Genomic DNA, 14,896 nt, shown 5'->3' with positions numbered 1-14,896 from the left:
GTATATCTGTGTGTATGTATGAATATGTATTTATATTAAAGCTGAATTTTTGTTTAATGCTAAAATCATTGCAACTGACAAAGAGGAAGTATTCCTAGAAATAAAATATTTGGCTTAAAATATTTTTGTTGTGCATTCTGTATAAAAAGCTTTGTTTTTTGGTTTTTTTGGCTGCTTTTGAAAGGCTTTTCAAAAAATTACTGCTAGAAAACTAGGCTTTGTGAATGATTTCGTGGAAATTTAAATTTAATATTTTAGTTTTTTTGTGCTTATTTTTATGTTATTTTGTTTGTAAATATATGTAATACGTATATTATTTATTTTTTTTAAATGTTGATTTTGATAAAAAATTAAAGTTAAATATTTATTGCTGTATGTGAGTGTAAATTCATACATAACATTTGAATCGCTAATGACAATAAAGTTCATAATTCTTTGAATTTTTGTAGGATTAAGTATAAAAAAATAATAATCTCCTGTTGCATATTGACGTATGATTGATATTTATTTGTTAATATTTGTTTTTAAAATATTACTCATACGTAACATTTTACTATGATTATATTCAATACTCATTTTAACTCAACGTATGAGTGCTATTAATTATAAATTTCCCAAAAAAAATTAATAGAATTCTTATATTTGATTGTGACGATTATTAAACACCCTACACCCAGAGTTAGACTTACTTTCAGTATAGGTTATTATTGTTTTTAACTCAAACCTTGTAAAAAATACTACAACAACAAGCAACAGGCTTAGCTTATCTTCTGTAAAGTATTTTCGGTGTTGTCTTACATTTAGGTTAATAACTTCATTTCTACTCAATCGATATTACTGATTTTCTATAACGAACTGACTAGGGCTATTTAAAAACATTTTAGATGAATTTTATTAATTTCAATGTTGTATTGCTGATGCTAGTGTGTTTTACACAGACACTAAACTTTGTTACAAACTAAGAAGTAATATTCACTGGAATATAAATTGTCTTGTGCCTTTCCATACTAAGATAAATCTTGTTATTTTTAAATTGTTAAACATATTACACCCTTTCTCTTTATACTGTAGCATACTTCCTCGTTACTTGCAAAAGTTTTTTTGCTAGCAGCAGTAAAGACTATGCAACATTTTCTTATCTCACTTGTTGGGATCTCTCTAAACTTTGGTTTGCTAATTTCAGAGGTTAGATATTTATCTGAACAGCAACAAATTGTATGGATTGTACACTTAAAGTTAACACTACCACCACCATCTACACCACAAGCAGCATTACAAAGAACAACAGGAGGCACATGCAACATGATCTTTAAATAAAAATCAAAAACTACATGTGTGTTCTTGTCAAGAAAACAAAGCAAACTTTTAAAGTAGATAAATAAATAAATATTTGCTGCTTGGCACAAGTAGAAATAGTAAAAATTCATATTAAACTTTTTGAAATTTTTACATTTATTTTATTAACTATAAAGAGCAATACTTATTCCGTGTACGTGTGCGTTTGAACACCTTTTAACGAAAAAGGAAATCAAATTTCAACCCCTTTTACTTTCGTTTGATATCGTAAACGTGCAGCAAAAAACTTAAATAGCGATATATGAGCGGATTTTAAAACGGAAAAATACAAAGAACATGAACATGAACTAAAAATGAAAATAGAATAAATGAACGAATTATAACTGCTCATTGTAACCCAATCTATGTTTGAAGTGCAAAGAAAGTTCAAGTGTACTAAACACTCAGAGAAATTTTGATAAGGGCAAAGAAAACAATTGGACTGAATTAAAATGAATTTGGAAATTGATAAGTCCCCCCTATAGATCCTATTATAGTGTCCATGGACGACAAAAAATTGCATGCCAGAAGCTATGGCGCTTTCTGTATTTTCTAGAGTGTAAAACATTAATAAATATTGAATTCTTTATCTGCACAGAGAAAACAGATTCGTGATAGCAACCGAATTTGTTGCCAATCGAATGATTTTACCTTAATGACCGAATTTTACAGTTGTGGCTACAAAATTTTGGAAGGGTGAACAAAAGTTTGGTTGCTTTAACCGAAATTCTTCTTTATCAACTGATCTGTTGATAGGACAGAAAAATTATATGTGTGCAACCGAATCATTTGATTGGCAACAAATTCGGTTGCCATCACGAATCTGTTTTTTCTGTGTGAACATCATGTATAATTTCAATCCATGGACTGTAATCGTATATATTGTATTTTACAAGTCTCGGTATTGTGTCAATTGGGCGATGTCCAAATTTAAATCGCCTGTAACACATGTTATTTTTCGATAAATTCAATATATTTTCTTTAGTTTAGTGGCTACCATGAAATTGGGCAAATGCGTATTCTAGGCATCTTTGGGAATGATCCTATTATCAGACTATATGTCACCAACTTTGATGTCATATAGGAAGTTTAGGGTGCTTATACCTGAAAGGGATAAGTGCATAAATCAGTGTGGTTTATTGATGGTTCCCAAAAGTCTAATGTTGACACTGGGGTGGGTATTTATGGATCCAATTTTCAAAGTGGTATCCCTATGGGTACATTCTCATCTACATTACAGGGATACTAGGATATTTGTTACGTCGGATATCCAGGCTGCTTTTAGAGCCTTATTATCATATGAAGTAAGGTCTGGTGTTGTTATGGACTGCTGGACATCTTGAATGAACACGGAGCGCACAATAAACTCACTTTTTGCTGGGTGCCTGAACATATGAAGGCCATTCTGGTAATGAACGTGCACGACGCTCGCTTATAGACCCTAAACAGTTTTTTGGCCTCCCACGTCGATTGACCCTATTTTCCCAATTTTGGGGTAATTTATCAGGACTTAGATAGTCCAAACGATTCATTACTCTGTCCAAACGAAGATCTCAATTGCTGCTATCGCTCGGAAAGGGTGACTTCAGAATACTTAATGGATTATTCACCGGACACTGTTGTTTTAGGTATCATTCATTTCAGGTAATGTTGAGAATGAACAGCGCAGGTTTTGGAACTTCAGAACAAAATGGCTCGGAAGGGCCTTAATGACCCCGGGGGATTTAATTGATTTCGCATCAAATAGAATAATTGGCTTCATACGCAGCCTAAATCTGTTATGGTGAAACTTTAAGGCTGCACAAAATATTCAGTGTGTGAAACCCCGCAAATAATAATAAAACTGAACAAGCATAGGCAGATGCTATCATCTAGAGTTATTAAAATGGACTAATGAGTAACATCCAAGCCTACACGAGGAGCACATAGCCTATACTATGGACTATAGTTATTGATGAACTGTTGAAAAACTTAATATCATAGAGTTTCATCATATCAGCTTGCGCTTAATACCACCACCAAGTGGTGCGGAGAAAGTGACGAATAGGTCTATGAGTTATTGAGCCGACTTTGAATGGCTTATAAATTGAGTTCTCAAATGAGGTAAAATATCTGAGGATCACAATGACAAGACCAGATTCGTACTTGGAATAGTATATGTTCAATACTACACAGAGAAAACAGATTCGTGATAGTAACCGAATTTGTTGCCAATCGAATGATTCGGTTGTACACATAGAATTTACATATTGTTGCCCGTAATTTCATCAAATAGATATCTACGGTGTATAATACACATCTGGGCATAATAGGGAAAAGTTGGCCTCGTTCTGTTCAAGCGATTCATTACAATGTACAGTGGAAAATCCCATAAGTTACTTTCGCCAATCTGAAAATACTTAAGGGACTATTTACCTGACATTGTGGTTTCATATACAAACAACTTGCTTTGGGCAAATTTGTGAAAATAAGGTTTGCGACTGTTCAATATTGTTGTCTTGTAGAAACCTGGCCCTGTTGTGGTGAAGTTTTTAGCTGCATAAAATATCCTATGGGTCACTTATAATAATATTCAGATACTCATTACAATAACAATTTAAGCTTTCTATCATTTTGGTACAAAACTTTTGTGTACTGAATCTATTTTGCTGATTTTCAATACCAAAAATGTTAGAAGGATCCTAAACATTCTAAGTGAATCTCTTTAATTTAGATTTTGTATTTTGGAATTGAGCGTGTCTTACACAGGGAGAAATATATGTGTGTACTTTGCCTTAGATCAATATTTTTAATTATCAAACTTGGAACGACCTTCATAGCTTATGGAGTGATGTCCCTGTACGAATTTCCTGCAATGTAAACAAGTGCTGACAAAACACCGTTTTAATGCTCTAGAGTTTCAAGAATGTGGCACAGCAGAAGTTTGAGTGTAAATAAAGTGGAAATGTGTTTTCAGTGTGTTTAAGTGTGTGTGTGTTTGAGTTTGTGTTTTCCGGTATAATATGAAATGAAAGGATGCGCTCATATTAAAAAACATTAAAAAAGCTTTTTCAATATTACACTTTTTTTGTCGTTGCCTTGATGTTGATGTGGCTGTTGCCAGCGTCACAATATTTGAGGAAAATTTTGTTGAAATGTATGTATGTAGAGTTAAAAAGTATAAATATTTGTTGGTCCATTGAGCACTTGTAAAAAGTAATCGCCTTTGGCACGTTTTCAACTTTAAACAATCTCAAGTAACAACTACAACAAAAACAACAACAACAACATCAAGAAATTGGTGCCTGCAACAAAAACACAGCAAAATCATTTAAACACCGGCACGTGTTGAAAATTTAAATTTTTGTTAAAAGCTTAACATAAACGCAAACATGAGGAGCAAAAAAAAACCCCAACGCATTTCAACTCAAACAGCCATTAACAGCTAAAAAAATAGCTGCAGCAGCAGTCTAAAAGAACAAACAAAACGAAATGAAATGAAATAAAAAAAACACAACATTTAAACGAATTTAAATGAACCCACTAACCCAAAGACCTTAAAATAGCACAAAATAGAAATTGAACAACAGCTTAAAAAAATCTGAAGTAGTTTTGATAACAAACAAATAAAAAAAAAATTCTAATAAAATGAAATGAAATTAAAGTATTTTATTTTTTTATTAACAACTCCACTCAGCAAAAAAGCACACAACAACCCTTATACTCAGTCGTATTTACTGTTATGAAACGGTAAATCACAACCCTCAAACCCCCTGTGGAGTTTTGGCTCCCATAGAAATTTATCATAAAATTTGTATCAAATTTAGAAATTATAATTGCTTTTTGAGGTTTATGGTTATTTTTGTGATGTTTTTTTTCCGCTCGCTCTGTCTCAATTACTATAACAACAAAAACAACATACATTCGTACAAAAATACATACCTGTGTTAGTTGTGACGATGCATAATATGAAATTCTCGAGGGACACACTGATTCGGGTTTCGAATAAATTGTCTCTGCTATCTGATCACCCATGGGCAGCAAAGCTGTTGCATATGGTGAGGGTGTTGGGGAACTACGAAATTCTAAAACACGAAATAAACATAACAAAACATAATGAAATACGTATTAGTTACACTGGCATATCAAATACACTTGTTGTCTATCTACTGCAATATAAACTAAATAAATAACTAAATAAGTAAGTTGTAAGTTAAGGAAACAAATTTAGAAAATTATAAGAAACTTACTTTCAAATATGTTGCATGACTTCTTTGAATCGCAGGGATATTTATTGAGACTTGCTATGGTGGCATATGAACCACTGTTAGCACTGGGTGGACGGCCTAAAGGATCTAAGCGTATAAAGACATTTTGATGACTGCCATAAGCAGCGGTTGTAAAACTGGTGCTAAAGATAAGAGAAAATATTAAAGATGAATAATAAAATATGTATTTAAGTTCCTATAATACTATTATTTATGGTATGAGATTTTTAAATAGCACCAAACGTGTGATTAAAGGGAAGGTTTCAGTCAGCATTAAATATACTTGTACATACTAGCATAAAATAATTTCCACAATTAAATGCATAAAATTTGTTTTACATATAAAATAACATCTGCACACTTTGTGTTTTTGTAGCTCCTATCATCTAAAATGTTCTCCGTCTCTAAATAATAAATGCAGAAAATTTGTATAAATTCGGATGACGTTTAGAGGTTTAATAGTATTATCTGACAAAGATAATTGACATTGTCTGCTTAAGGTCCCTTTAAAATGTCCCTTTAAGCTTGATAAATACTATGAGAACTCTGCACCATCAATTTCAATGGTATGCATGTGAATTTCGTTGTGTAAACGAAAGAAGCCGAACGTTCTGGATTCCCAGTTTAGGTCTCTGCACCCGAAACAATTGAACAAATTCACGATATATTGTTGGCCGATCGGAGATTGAATGTGCGTGAGATTATGGAAGTCATACAAATATCTCATGGCTGAGTGATTTTGAATGATCACTTGGGTATGAGAAAGCTTTCCGCAAGATGTTTTCCACGTTTGTACGCAATTTATTGCGTTTGTGCAATCGCTGGAATGATTGGTGTTGTTAAACCTCAATATGGACGAGTTTTTGTGCCGTTTCACACATACCAAATGGTCGTCAAAACAGTGAGTTTCTCGGGGTGAATCGATCATCAAATGTCTATTTTGATGACCTCGACAAATCTTTTTTTTTGGGAGGGATAAAAAAATATCGGTGAAACTTTGGACAAAGTGTATAGAGCTCAATGGAGTCTATGTTGAAAAATAAAATGAATTTTTATAAAAAACCAGTGTTTCATTCAAAAAGTAACGGACTTATTGACCGCCGCACAGTGGTATAGGAAAAAAAATAGAGGGAAATAAATCTGTAACTTTTAAACACTTAGTCCGATTTGAATGAAATTTGACATGGGCAAAGAAGAAGGGGTCCCCAAAGTAGAACACCTCTGGTGTGTTAATTTTTTAAAACGATCATATTTTTTCGGCTGTGTTCCGATTTCAAAAAAAATTACACCTCGTCGTAGCTAAAAATTATCTATATAACTTAGGAGATATTCGCATTTGGAAATTAAATTTTCAAAATTTTTACCCACCCTACACCACTTTTTTGATAACAGCGGGTCCAAATATTTCCCGATTTTCTCCACTTTTATTTATTGGACTAAGAACAAATGTATATGCCAAACAAAAAAAAAGATTTATTGCAAAATCATAACTAGGAATTTCAATTTAAAAAATATTAAAAAGGCGATTTTTCGCTAGTTTTGGAAAAAAGTACTTTTTTTCATTTTAAGTTATCTAAAAATTTTCTAAGATGTATTAGGAATTTATTTTAAATGAAAATAAATTTAAAAGATTTTCATACCGAGGGGACCAAGTCCATCCAAAAAACACCTATTTTTTATGTAAAATCCCAATTTAGGGCAAAAATTCTCAAATCGCATAGTCGATATAAAAATATAATAACCCTATTTAGATGGCCAAATATGTACTTAATTATTTTGTATAGGATTCCGATAAGTCCGCCCTTGGTATGGATATTATAGCAAAAAAAACTAAAAATTCCATTTTTAGGATTTTTCAACACTTTTTTTGGAATTGCGGGATTCCTGATTACAAATTTCAAAATTTTGTTTTTATTTATCAGTCTATATAACTGTAAAATTTCATTAAAAAATATTCAAATATTTGCAAAAACTCAATAAACAGCATTTTCTGTTATATTTTTCAAAAAAGTATTCCATGAATTTTTTAATTGTCAAAAGTAATAAATATTTTTGAAAAGTAGATAAAATTCCCTATCCATTGATATAAAACATGCCTACCTTATGGTTTTTACGTGGCAAATTAATTAGGGAAAATTTAACAACTCTTAGCCCCATTTTCTCAATCTCTGGTTATTTTGTATCGTGCGGATATACTGACAGTTCTCATACAAAAAAATGTTAATAGGAAGTATATCGTTACGAAAAACCATAACCAGATATTGAGAAAATGTGGGTTAGAGAATTTCCCGCGTAGGAACCCTACATATAATAAGTGAGATGCAGATAACAAATTTTAAAATGATTTTCGAAAAAGAGTACAAATATCCTTACAAATCTTGGATGACCTAATGATATAAATGATAATATAAATATTTTATGAGATTTTACTCTAATAATTATAACACTTTCAGTTTTCTCCTTGCTACGGTGTTGGGAGTTAATCTATTTGGCAATCAATTTTTTTTTTATAATTCAATTTGTTGCTACTTACTGTAATGAATCCTGGCGTATTTGTTTGCGGGCCCTTAAGTACATGGTGCTGGCTATAAGACCCACAACTAAAACCAGACCCAAAGCACAGGCAGCTGCACCCAACAGGGCTGGTCCCTGGGAAGGAGCATGTGCCGGAGCCGGTGATTGATTGGGAGCTGGAAAAAGACCTTGAAATGTAGAAATATTTGGGAAATTATTTAACAAAATGGAAATGATCAAATGAGAAATGATAACAATTCGTTGTTCCAGCAGCAGCAGCAGTGGTGGCGGCTGTAAAACTGTGTCAACAAAATCATCATCATTGTGAAGGCATTAATGTAAAATGAGACACAAACAAACGAATAGATGTGCTTAATATTCTCTTACCTTTAATACAAATTTTATTACGTTTAAAATGTAATTTGGTATCATTATGGCGTGGCGGTCCCCTCACTAGCATATTCACACTGAGGGGTACTTGTTCGGTTACGTTGCCACTACAAGGCAAATGCACCAGGAATGTTTCCACCTGCTGAGGCACATAACCTTTTTCAGGTATACTAAGGGTGGGTGCGGACAAAGCCTCTTGATCATGGTCATAATCGATGGTAATTGCATATGGCAGCTATAAAATGAAAACGACAACAAAACATACAAAAAAAAACAATTTTCAAGAATTTCCAAAGTTTGGTGGGGTTTTTGTGGGGTTTGTTTCATTTTATTGGGGGGGGAGTGGGGGAAATGAAAGTAGAGTAAAAGATAAAAATGAAATTAAATAGAAACAACAGCAACAACAACAAACAGGGAAAAAACAGAAACAAGTAGGTGGTTAATGGAGTGCAAATTGGTTTTTGAGTGGTTGCAGCAACAACAACGACCGCAGCAGCTCTTAGACAAGCCATACAGTAGGAAAACTAATACAAACACTGGCTGGCAATGTCCACGTATAGATGGGTGTGTGTGTATGTATTTCCGTGAGTGAGTGAGTTTGTATGTGTTTGTTTATATATTAAGGATAAACTTTAATGTAACCAAAATACAAAACAGCAGAATTGTATAAAGGAACACAGACGACCCCACACAAAATAAGTAAACAGAATCACACAGACACAAACATAAACAAACAACACATGCACAATTTCCTACATATTCACACATTGCACACCCATTTATTATCTGATAATTTAACGTAATGTGACGTGGGTTCCTGTGTGCATGGGTGTGAAGTTTGGGTGGCAGTGGTGGGAGTTTAACTGTTTATGCGGTTAAAGTTGACTGCTGTTGTTGTTGCTGCTGTTTTATGTGCTAAAGTTTGCAACTTACCGGATAAGCTGTGAGACTTTGCCACGAAAATTCGAGGTCATGTACATCTGCCGGCACCGGTACCGTAAAATGCATTGCGTATGTGTTTATTGCTCCCTCGTGTACATAAAATAAATCTGCCTCCAATCCTGTTGTATTGTTGCAACATCGTTGTTTAAGTTGTAGTTGTTGTTGTTATTATTATGTTGTACAAATCAGTTGAAGTTTTCATTATTGCAGTTGTTGTATTTTTGTTTTCGTTTCACACCAAATGTATGTGGGTTGCAAAAGTTCCAGCCACAAGAGTTTCATTCCAGTCAGCAGAAGTGGAAAAAAAGTACATGAAAATAGAAAAATAGTTCCATATAGACCATGTTACATGAATGTTGATAAAAAAAAATCGCATGAAAGGGAAAAAGGAAACAAAACGAAACACAAATAAATTTACAAACAAACAAACAACTCACATAAATTTCTTGTGTCATCTTCTCTACTTATTTTTATTGTAATTTGCTTTTGTATCAATTTACCCAAAAAAAAGGTCTGTTATCACTTTACCACCCCTCCTCTAATAACCAAGTGCCCTGACCCTTGCCGCAGTATGTTTTTTATTTCATTATTTAGAATGTCCTGTAACACAATGTCTAAAAGACAGTCTGTCTTATATCCGCCCGTCCTAACGTCCGTCCATCTGTCCTTGCAAACTCCTACTACTCCAGAGCTTTATTCATTGTCTTCTTAATAAAGGTGGTGACTCGTAGAATGAATGGATGAATGTACTATACTAGTGAATGCATGAATTACGTTATTCTTTGTCAAACAACAGTTTTATTCAATGTCTTAAATCAATTTTGGTGTTGTATTAAACAGGATAACAAAAAAAAACTAGAGAGAGGGAAATAATAAAGAAAACACGGACTAAACTAAATAGAAATTAACTGTTTACTCTGCTTCATCGTTTGTGTATTTTGTGTTTTTATTTTGTTTAACTTTTTTTTGTATTCCTTTCACTGGCTTCTCGCTTCACGTCTAAATGTTGCAGGAAGAAAATGTTGTTTTATATTGTTGTAGTTTTTTTCTATTCTCTATTATTTTTTTTTTTTTGCTTTTTTTGTTAAGACTGGATATGCGGAAGCTTAAAATGAAATTCTTGAGAGATTTAATGTTTCCTCCATAGCACAGAATGATAAAGTATAAATGTATGTATGTAGTATATATTGTGTATTATACGAGTAGTTTGGTATGTATACACGTTTACATTGCTACAGTTTTACTATAAATAGTTTTAAGAAAGTCATATAAAAAAATCTATCAGCAAGAGTTTATTTTGCTGGAAAATTAAAGGATTTTAATTTTTGTTTTTTGGGGAGAGTGAAGGATTATAAATAATATACATTATTGAAGATTAATGTGAACTATCCAGGTTTAAATCAAAGAGTGTTAGAAATTTTAATATAACCTTGAAACTGAAAAATGACTTATTTCAAGAAATTAAAGCAAGAAACTGAAACTTAAATTCAATCCGAAATAAAATTCTTCCAGCTTTGTTAAATTTTTCTGAATTTTGAATTGACCTTCTAACAAGATATAAAACATCAACTTAGGAAATTTTAGTCAAATCGGATAATTAAAATCCATGTCGCAGCGGCTTTGAAATTTGAAAATGTATTTACTAGGAAAAACATTTATTTTTTGAAGTTTTTTTTTTCATTAAATAAAATTTTGCATGTCTTATTACAGAAAAATATAAGAAAATATTTAGCTTCTTTTAATGCAAGACTATTTTCAGCTTACTACGATGTACGATATGTCAATTACACAGGACAACAAAATCGAAAAAAAAATTTAGAGGCTTTTTAAACCACTACACAATTTTGATGTATTGTGGTTCCAGTTGTACAAATATGCTCCAAATTTTAAATTCTATGGAGAAGTTTTTTTTTTAATTTTTTCAGTTCAGTAGTTTCGGAGTTATAGTAACAAATTGAAGCAAAAAATATATTTTTTACGTGAAATTTCCTCATTTTCACAAAATTTTAGCTTTTTGTTTGATATACATAAAATTAAATAGTTAATGTACTTCTTTTGAATGATTGAATTTTGAAAATATTTTCCCCATGCTATGTACAGATTTTTACATATATATTATGTTTTAATCGACTCAGTACTTTCGGAGTTATAATAACAAATTGAAGCAAAAACAAGTAAGAAAGTATGGACGGTCAAGCCAGACCATATAATACCCTACACTAAGTAAAAGAGCAAAAACATTTTTCTTTTAAAATTTCAATAATTTATATTTTTGAGTGATTTTCGGAAGCGGGCCTTATATGGGGGCTATGACCAATTATGGACCGATCACCATGAAATTAGGTCGTGTGATTTATGTCTATATAAAAGTTTACTATGTTGAATTTTGTGAGTATACCAACATTTTTAAGCGATTTATGCACGTTAAAGTGATTTTCGGAAGCGGGTCTATATGGGAGCTATGACTAATTATGGACCGATCGTAACAAAATTTGGTGACATGAATTTTGTATATATAAAACTTATCTGGAGCGGAATTTGTGGAGATACATTTATAAATTAAACATTTATGACCGATAAAGTCCAATTTCGAGAGGACATTTGTATGGGGGCTAGGTGAAATAATGGACCGATTTCAGCCAGTTTCAATAGGCCTGGTCCTTGGCCCGAAGAAATTACATGTACCAAATTTTATTGAAATATCTTAAAAATTGCGACCTGTACTCTGCACACAAGGTTAACATGGACAGCCAGCCAGCCGACCAGACGGACGGACATCGTTTAATCGACTCAGAAAGTGATTCTAAGTATACTTTAAGACTAATACTTAGACTAATATTTTTGGGCGTTACAAACATCTGCGCAAACGCATAATACTATGGTGGTGTAGGGTATAAATATATATTTTTTACGTGAAAATAGCAAATTTTTTTTTGTTTTAAAAAACTCATGAAAAATCGAAAACGGGAGAAATTTTTAAGATTTATTGCTTTGTCGCTAACCACATGTAATAGCAATAAAATGAGATATCGATTATAAAAATCGATGCATTATTTACGAATTTATTAAGTGAATTTAATCATTTTCACAATATTTCAGTTTTTTGTTTGATATATGTATGTACATAAAATTAAATACATAGTTAATATTCTTCTTTTGAATGATTGAATTTTGAAAACATTTTCCCCATGCTATTTATAAATTTTCACATATATATTGCATTTTAATCGGCTCAGTAGTTTCGGAGTTATAATAACAAATTGAAGAAAAAAATATATTTTTTACGTGAAAATAGCAAATTTTTTTGTTTTAAAAAAAGTCATGAAAAATTTAAAACGGCAGAAATTGTTCAGATTTATTGGTTTATCGCAAAACCACACGTAATAGGAACAAAATGAGATATCAATCATAAAAATAGATGGATTATTTTCGAATTTATTCACAATTAAGTGAATTCGCTCATTTTCAGAAAATTGTAAATGCTTGAGTGCAAATTTTACATGTGTTTTGTTTTTGTTACAATAACAATGACAATCCTAACCTACATGCGGCAAAAAGGGTTAGTTTTTGTTACACAATTATCCAAACTCAAATTTAAACTTTTTTTTAAAGAAATTCTGAAAATTTAACAATTTCTCTTTAGGACTTTATTAATGATAGCTATGGGAATTAAACTCAATACATCTCATCATTTTGATTTACTTACGATTCGAACTTTAAGGATCTCGGGAAAGATAAAAGTTATTTAATATTAAAGTTCTTTCGGTTTTTAATTTGAGTTAAATTCCTATATTTACAGCCAAGGTTGTTAAACTGTTTTATATGTTTATAAAAATATTCATTTAAAATGAAATTACTTTAATAATTCTAATATATTTTACTTAAATTGTTCACTTGAAGTTTAATATAAACTTTTTGCTGTTTTGTAAATAGTTTTACTAAGAAATTTTACTACGTCTCTGCTTTCTCAAAATGCATACGTTTGTATGATAGATACTCTGCTTCAGCACGGTCACAAAGAAACTTTTCGAGCATAAAATAAAATGTTAAAATGTTGTGCTCAATGTAAATAGCGAAATGGAATATTTTCACTTTGTAAAAGAAATTTTTATTGCAGTTTCTTCTGCAAATACTTTTTAAATGGCAACAAAGCAGCAAAATTGAAACACAAATAGCGCTGCAGCCAAAGCAACAGACTAAAGTTTGAAGAAAGAAGACGCAGACGTTTAATAAAATATACATAAACAGACAAATGAAAATTTAAACAGAATAAAGAATAAACAATATATCAAACATTTAACCACTTGAACATACTCCTGCCAAATATTGGAGTAAATATAAATTACTTAAGAAGAAAATCATATAGTGCGTAATCAGGGAATTAGTTTTAAAAAAAATCAAGGAATGAATTTGAACAGCAACATCATCATCATCATCTTGAGCGGTTACAAATGAAAATGGAATTATTACAATGAATATTTTATTTAATTTTTTTCCATATTTTTTTTTACAATTTTTCATTTGCTTCTAAGTATTTCTGAAATGGCAACAGTTTACAAATTTTCCGCATGACTGCAAATAAACTTAAAATGGTCTGACAAATTTACAAACAACAAATTAAAGCTAAATACAACAGATTGAAAAAATAAATATTTTCTTTTATTTTCTTGTGTTTAACATTTCTTAATTTCAATCTTGATATACTTTTTGCGCAAAAAAAAAACCAAATGCCAGTATACTTTTGGGTATATTTTTTTCTTTCTTCTTTTTTTGTCAACAATTTTTATTGGTTCTTGTTTTTTTTTAATTTTTTTTGTTGAGGTCTTGGGAAACTCAAGCAGCGTTTTCAACTTCAAGCACACTTCAAAATGTTTTTTTCTCCAAGTGCCTTGTTAAGACGTCATATTGAGCAATTAATAAATTTTGATGATGTTGAAGAAAAAATAGAAAAACGAAAATATAGCTAAAGAAAAAAAAAATAAAGCAGTTTTCAAGTGAAAAGGAAAGAGAACATGAACAAGAACTTTGGCGCCACTGTATGCATTTGAAACATCAATGATGGATGAATGTGTTTGACATTTGTCAAAGCAACAAGAAATAAGAAACATTTAGTTCTTCAATAAAGAAATTATAAAAAGGCGAACAAAAAATTAAAAAATTCTAAGACCAAAAACACTTTGTTGGCAATTTCTAACTAGACGCAAACATATATACATTTTTATGTTGTTTTAACCCAGCAATAAATCTTCTTTGAAGTCCTTACACTTCGAAACAATGATTATAAAAATGTTGTTAAAAAATTGTCGGAGAGAAGAACATATCTATAACGACTCCGATATCTATAGGGATCCAGAATATATATACTTTATGGGGATAATGAAAAATGTGGACATTACAAAAGGAATGACAAACTTATACAAATATACCAGTGGTGCCCAAACACATACCTACCATCGAAGCTTTGGTTG

General features: G+C 31.4%; 1 protein-coding gene across 1 annotated transcript in view; it reads right to left on the bottom strand.

The window, feature by feature from the left end:
* Drl-2 (Derailed 2) overlaps window positions 1-14,896 on the bottom strand; it is a 76,178-nt gene that overhangs the window by 37,379 nt on the left and 23,903 nt on the right. The window contains exons 2-6 of the mRNA XM_065512544.1: window positions 9,420-9,547; window positions 8,484-8,721; window positions 8,116-8,284; window positions 5,565-5,725; window positions 5,257-5,399 (exon numbers count right to left, since the gene is read on the bottom strand). Coding sequence (XP_065368616.1) covers window positions 5,257-5,399; window positions 5,565-5,725; window positions 8,116-8,284; window positions 8,484-8,721; window positions 9,420-9,547 — 839 coding nt within the window. The remainder of the gene's footprint in view (window positions 1-5,256; window positions 5,400-5,564; window positions 5,726-8,115; window positions 8,285-8,483; window positions 8,722-9,419; window positions 9,548-14,896) is intronic.

Source organism: Calliphora vicina, chromosome 5 (genome assembly GCF_958450345.1).
Source record: "Calliphora vicina chromosome 5, idCalVici1.1, whole genome shotgun sequence".
Lineage (NCBI taxonomy): Eukaryota > Metazoa > Arthropoda > Insecta > Diptera > Calliphoridae > Calliphora > Calliphora vicina.
The sequence above is the reverse complement of the archived record's forward strand: the minus strand, read 5'-3'. Positions and strand labels throughout refer to the sequence as shown.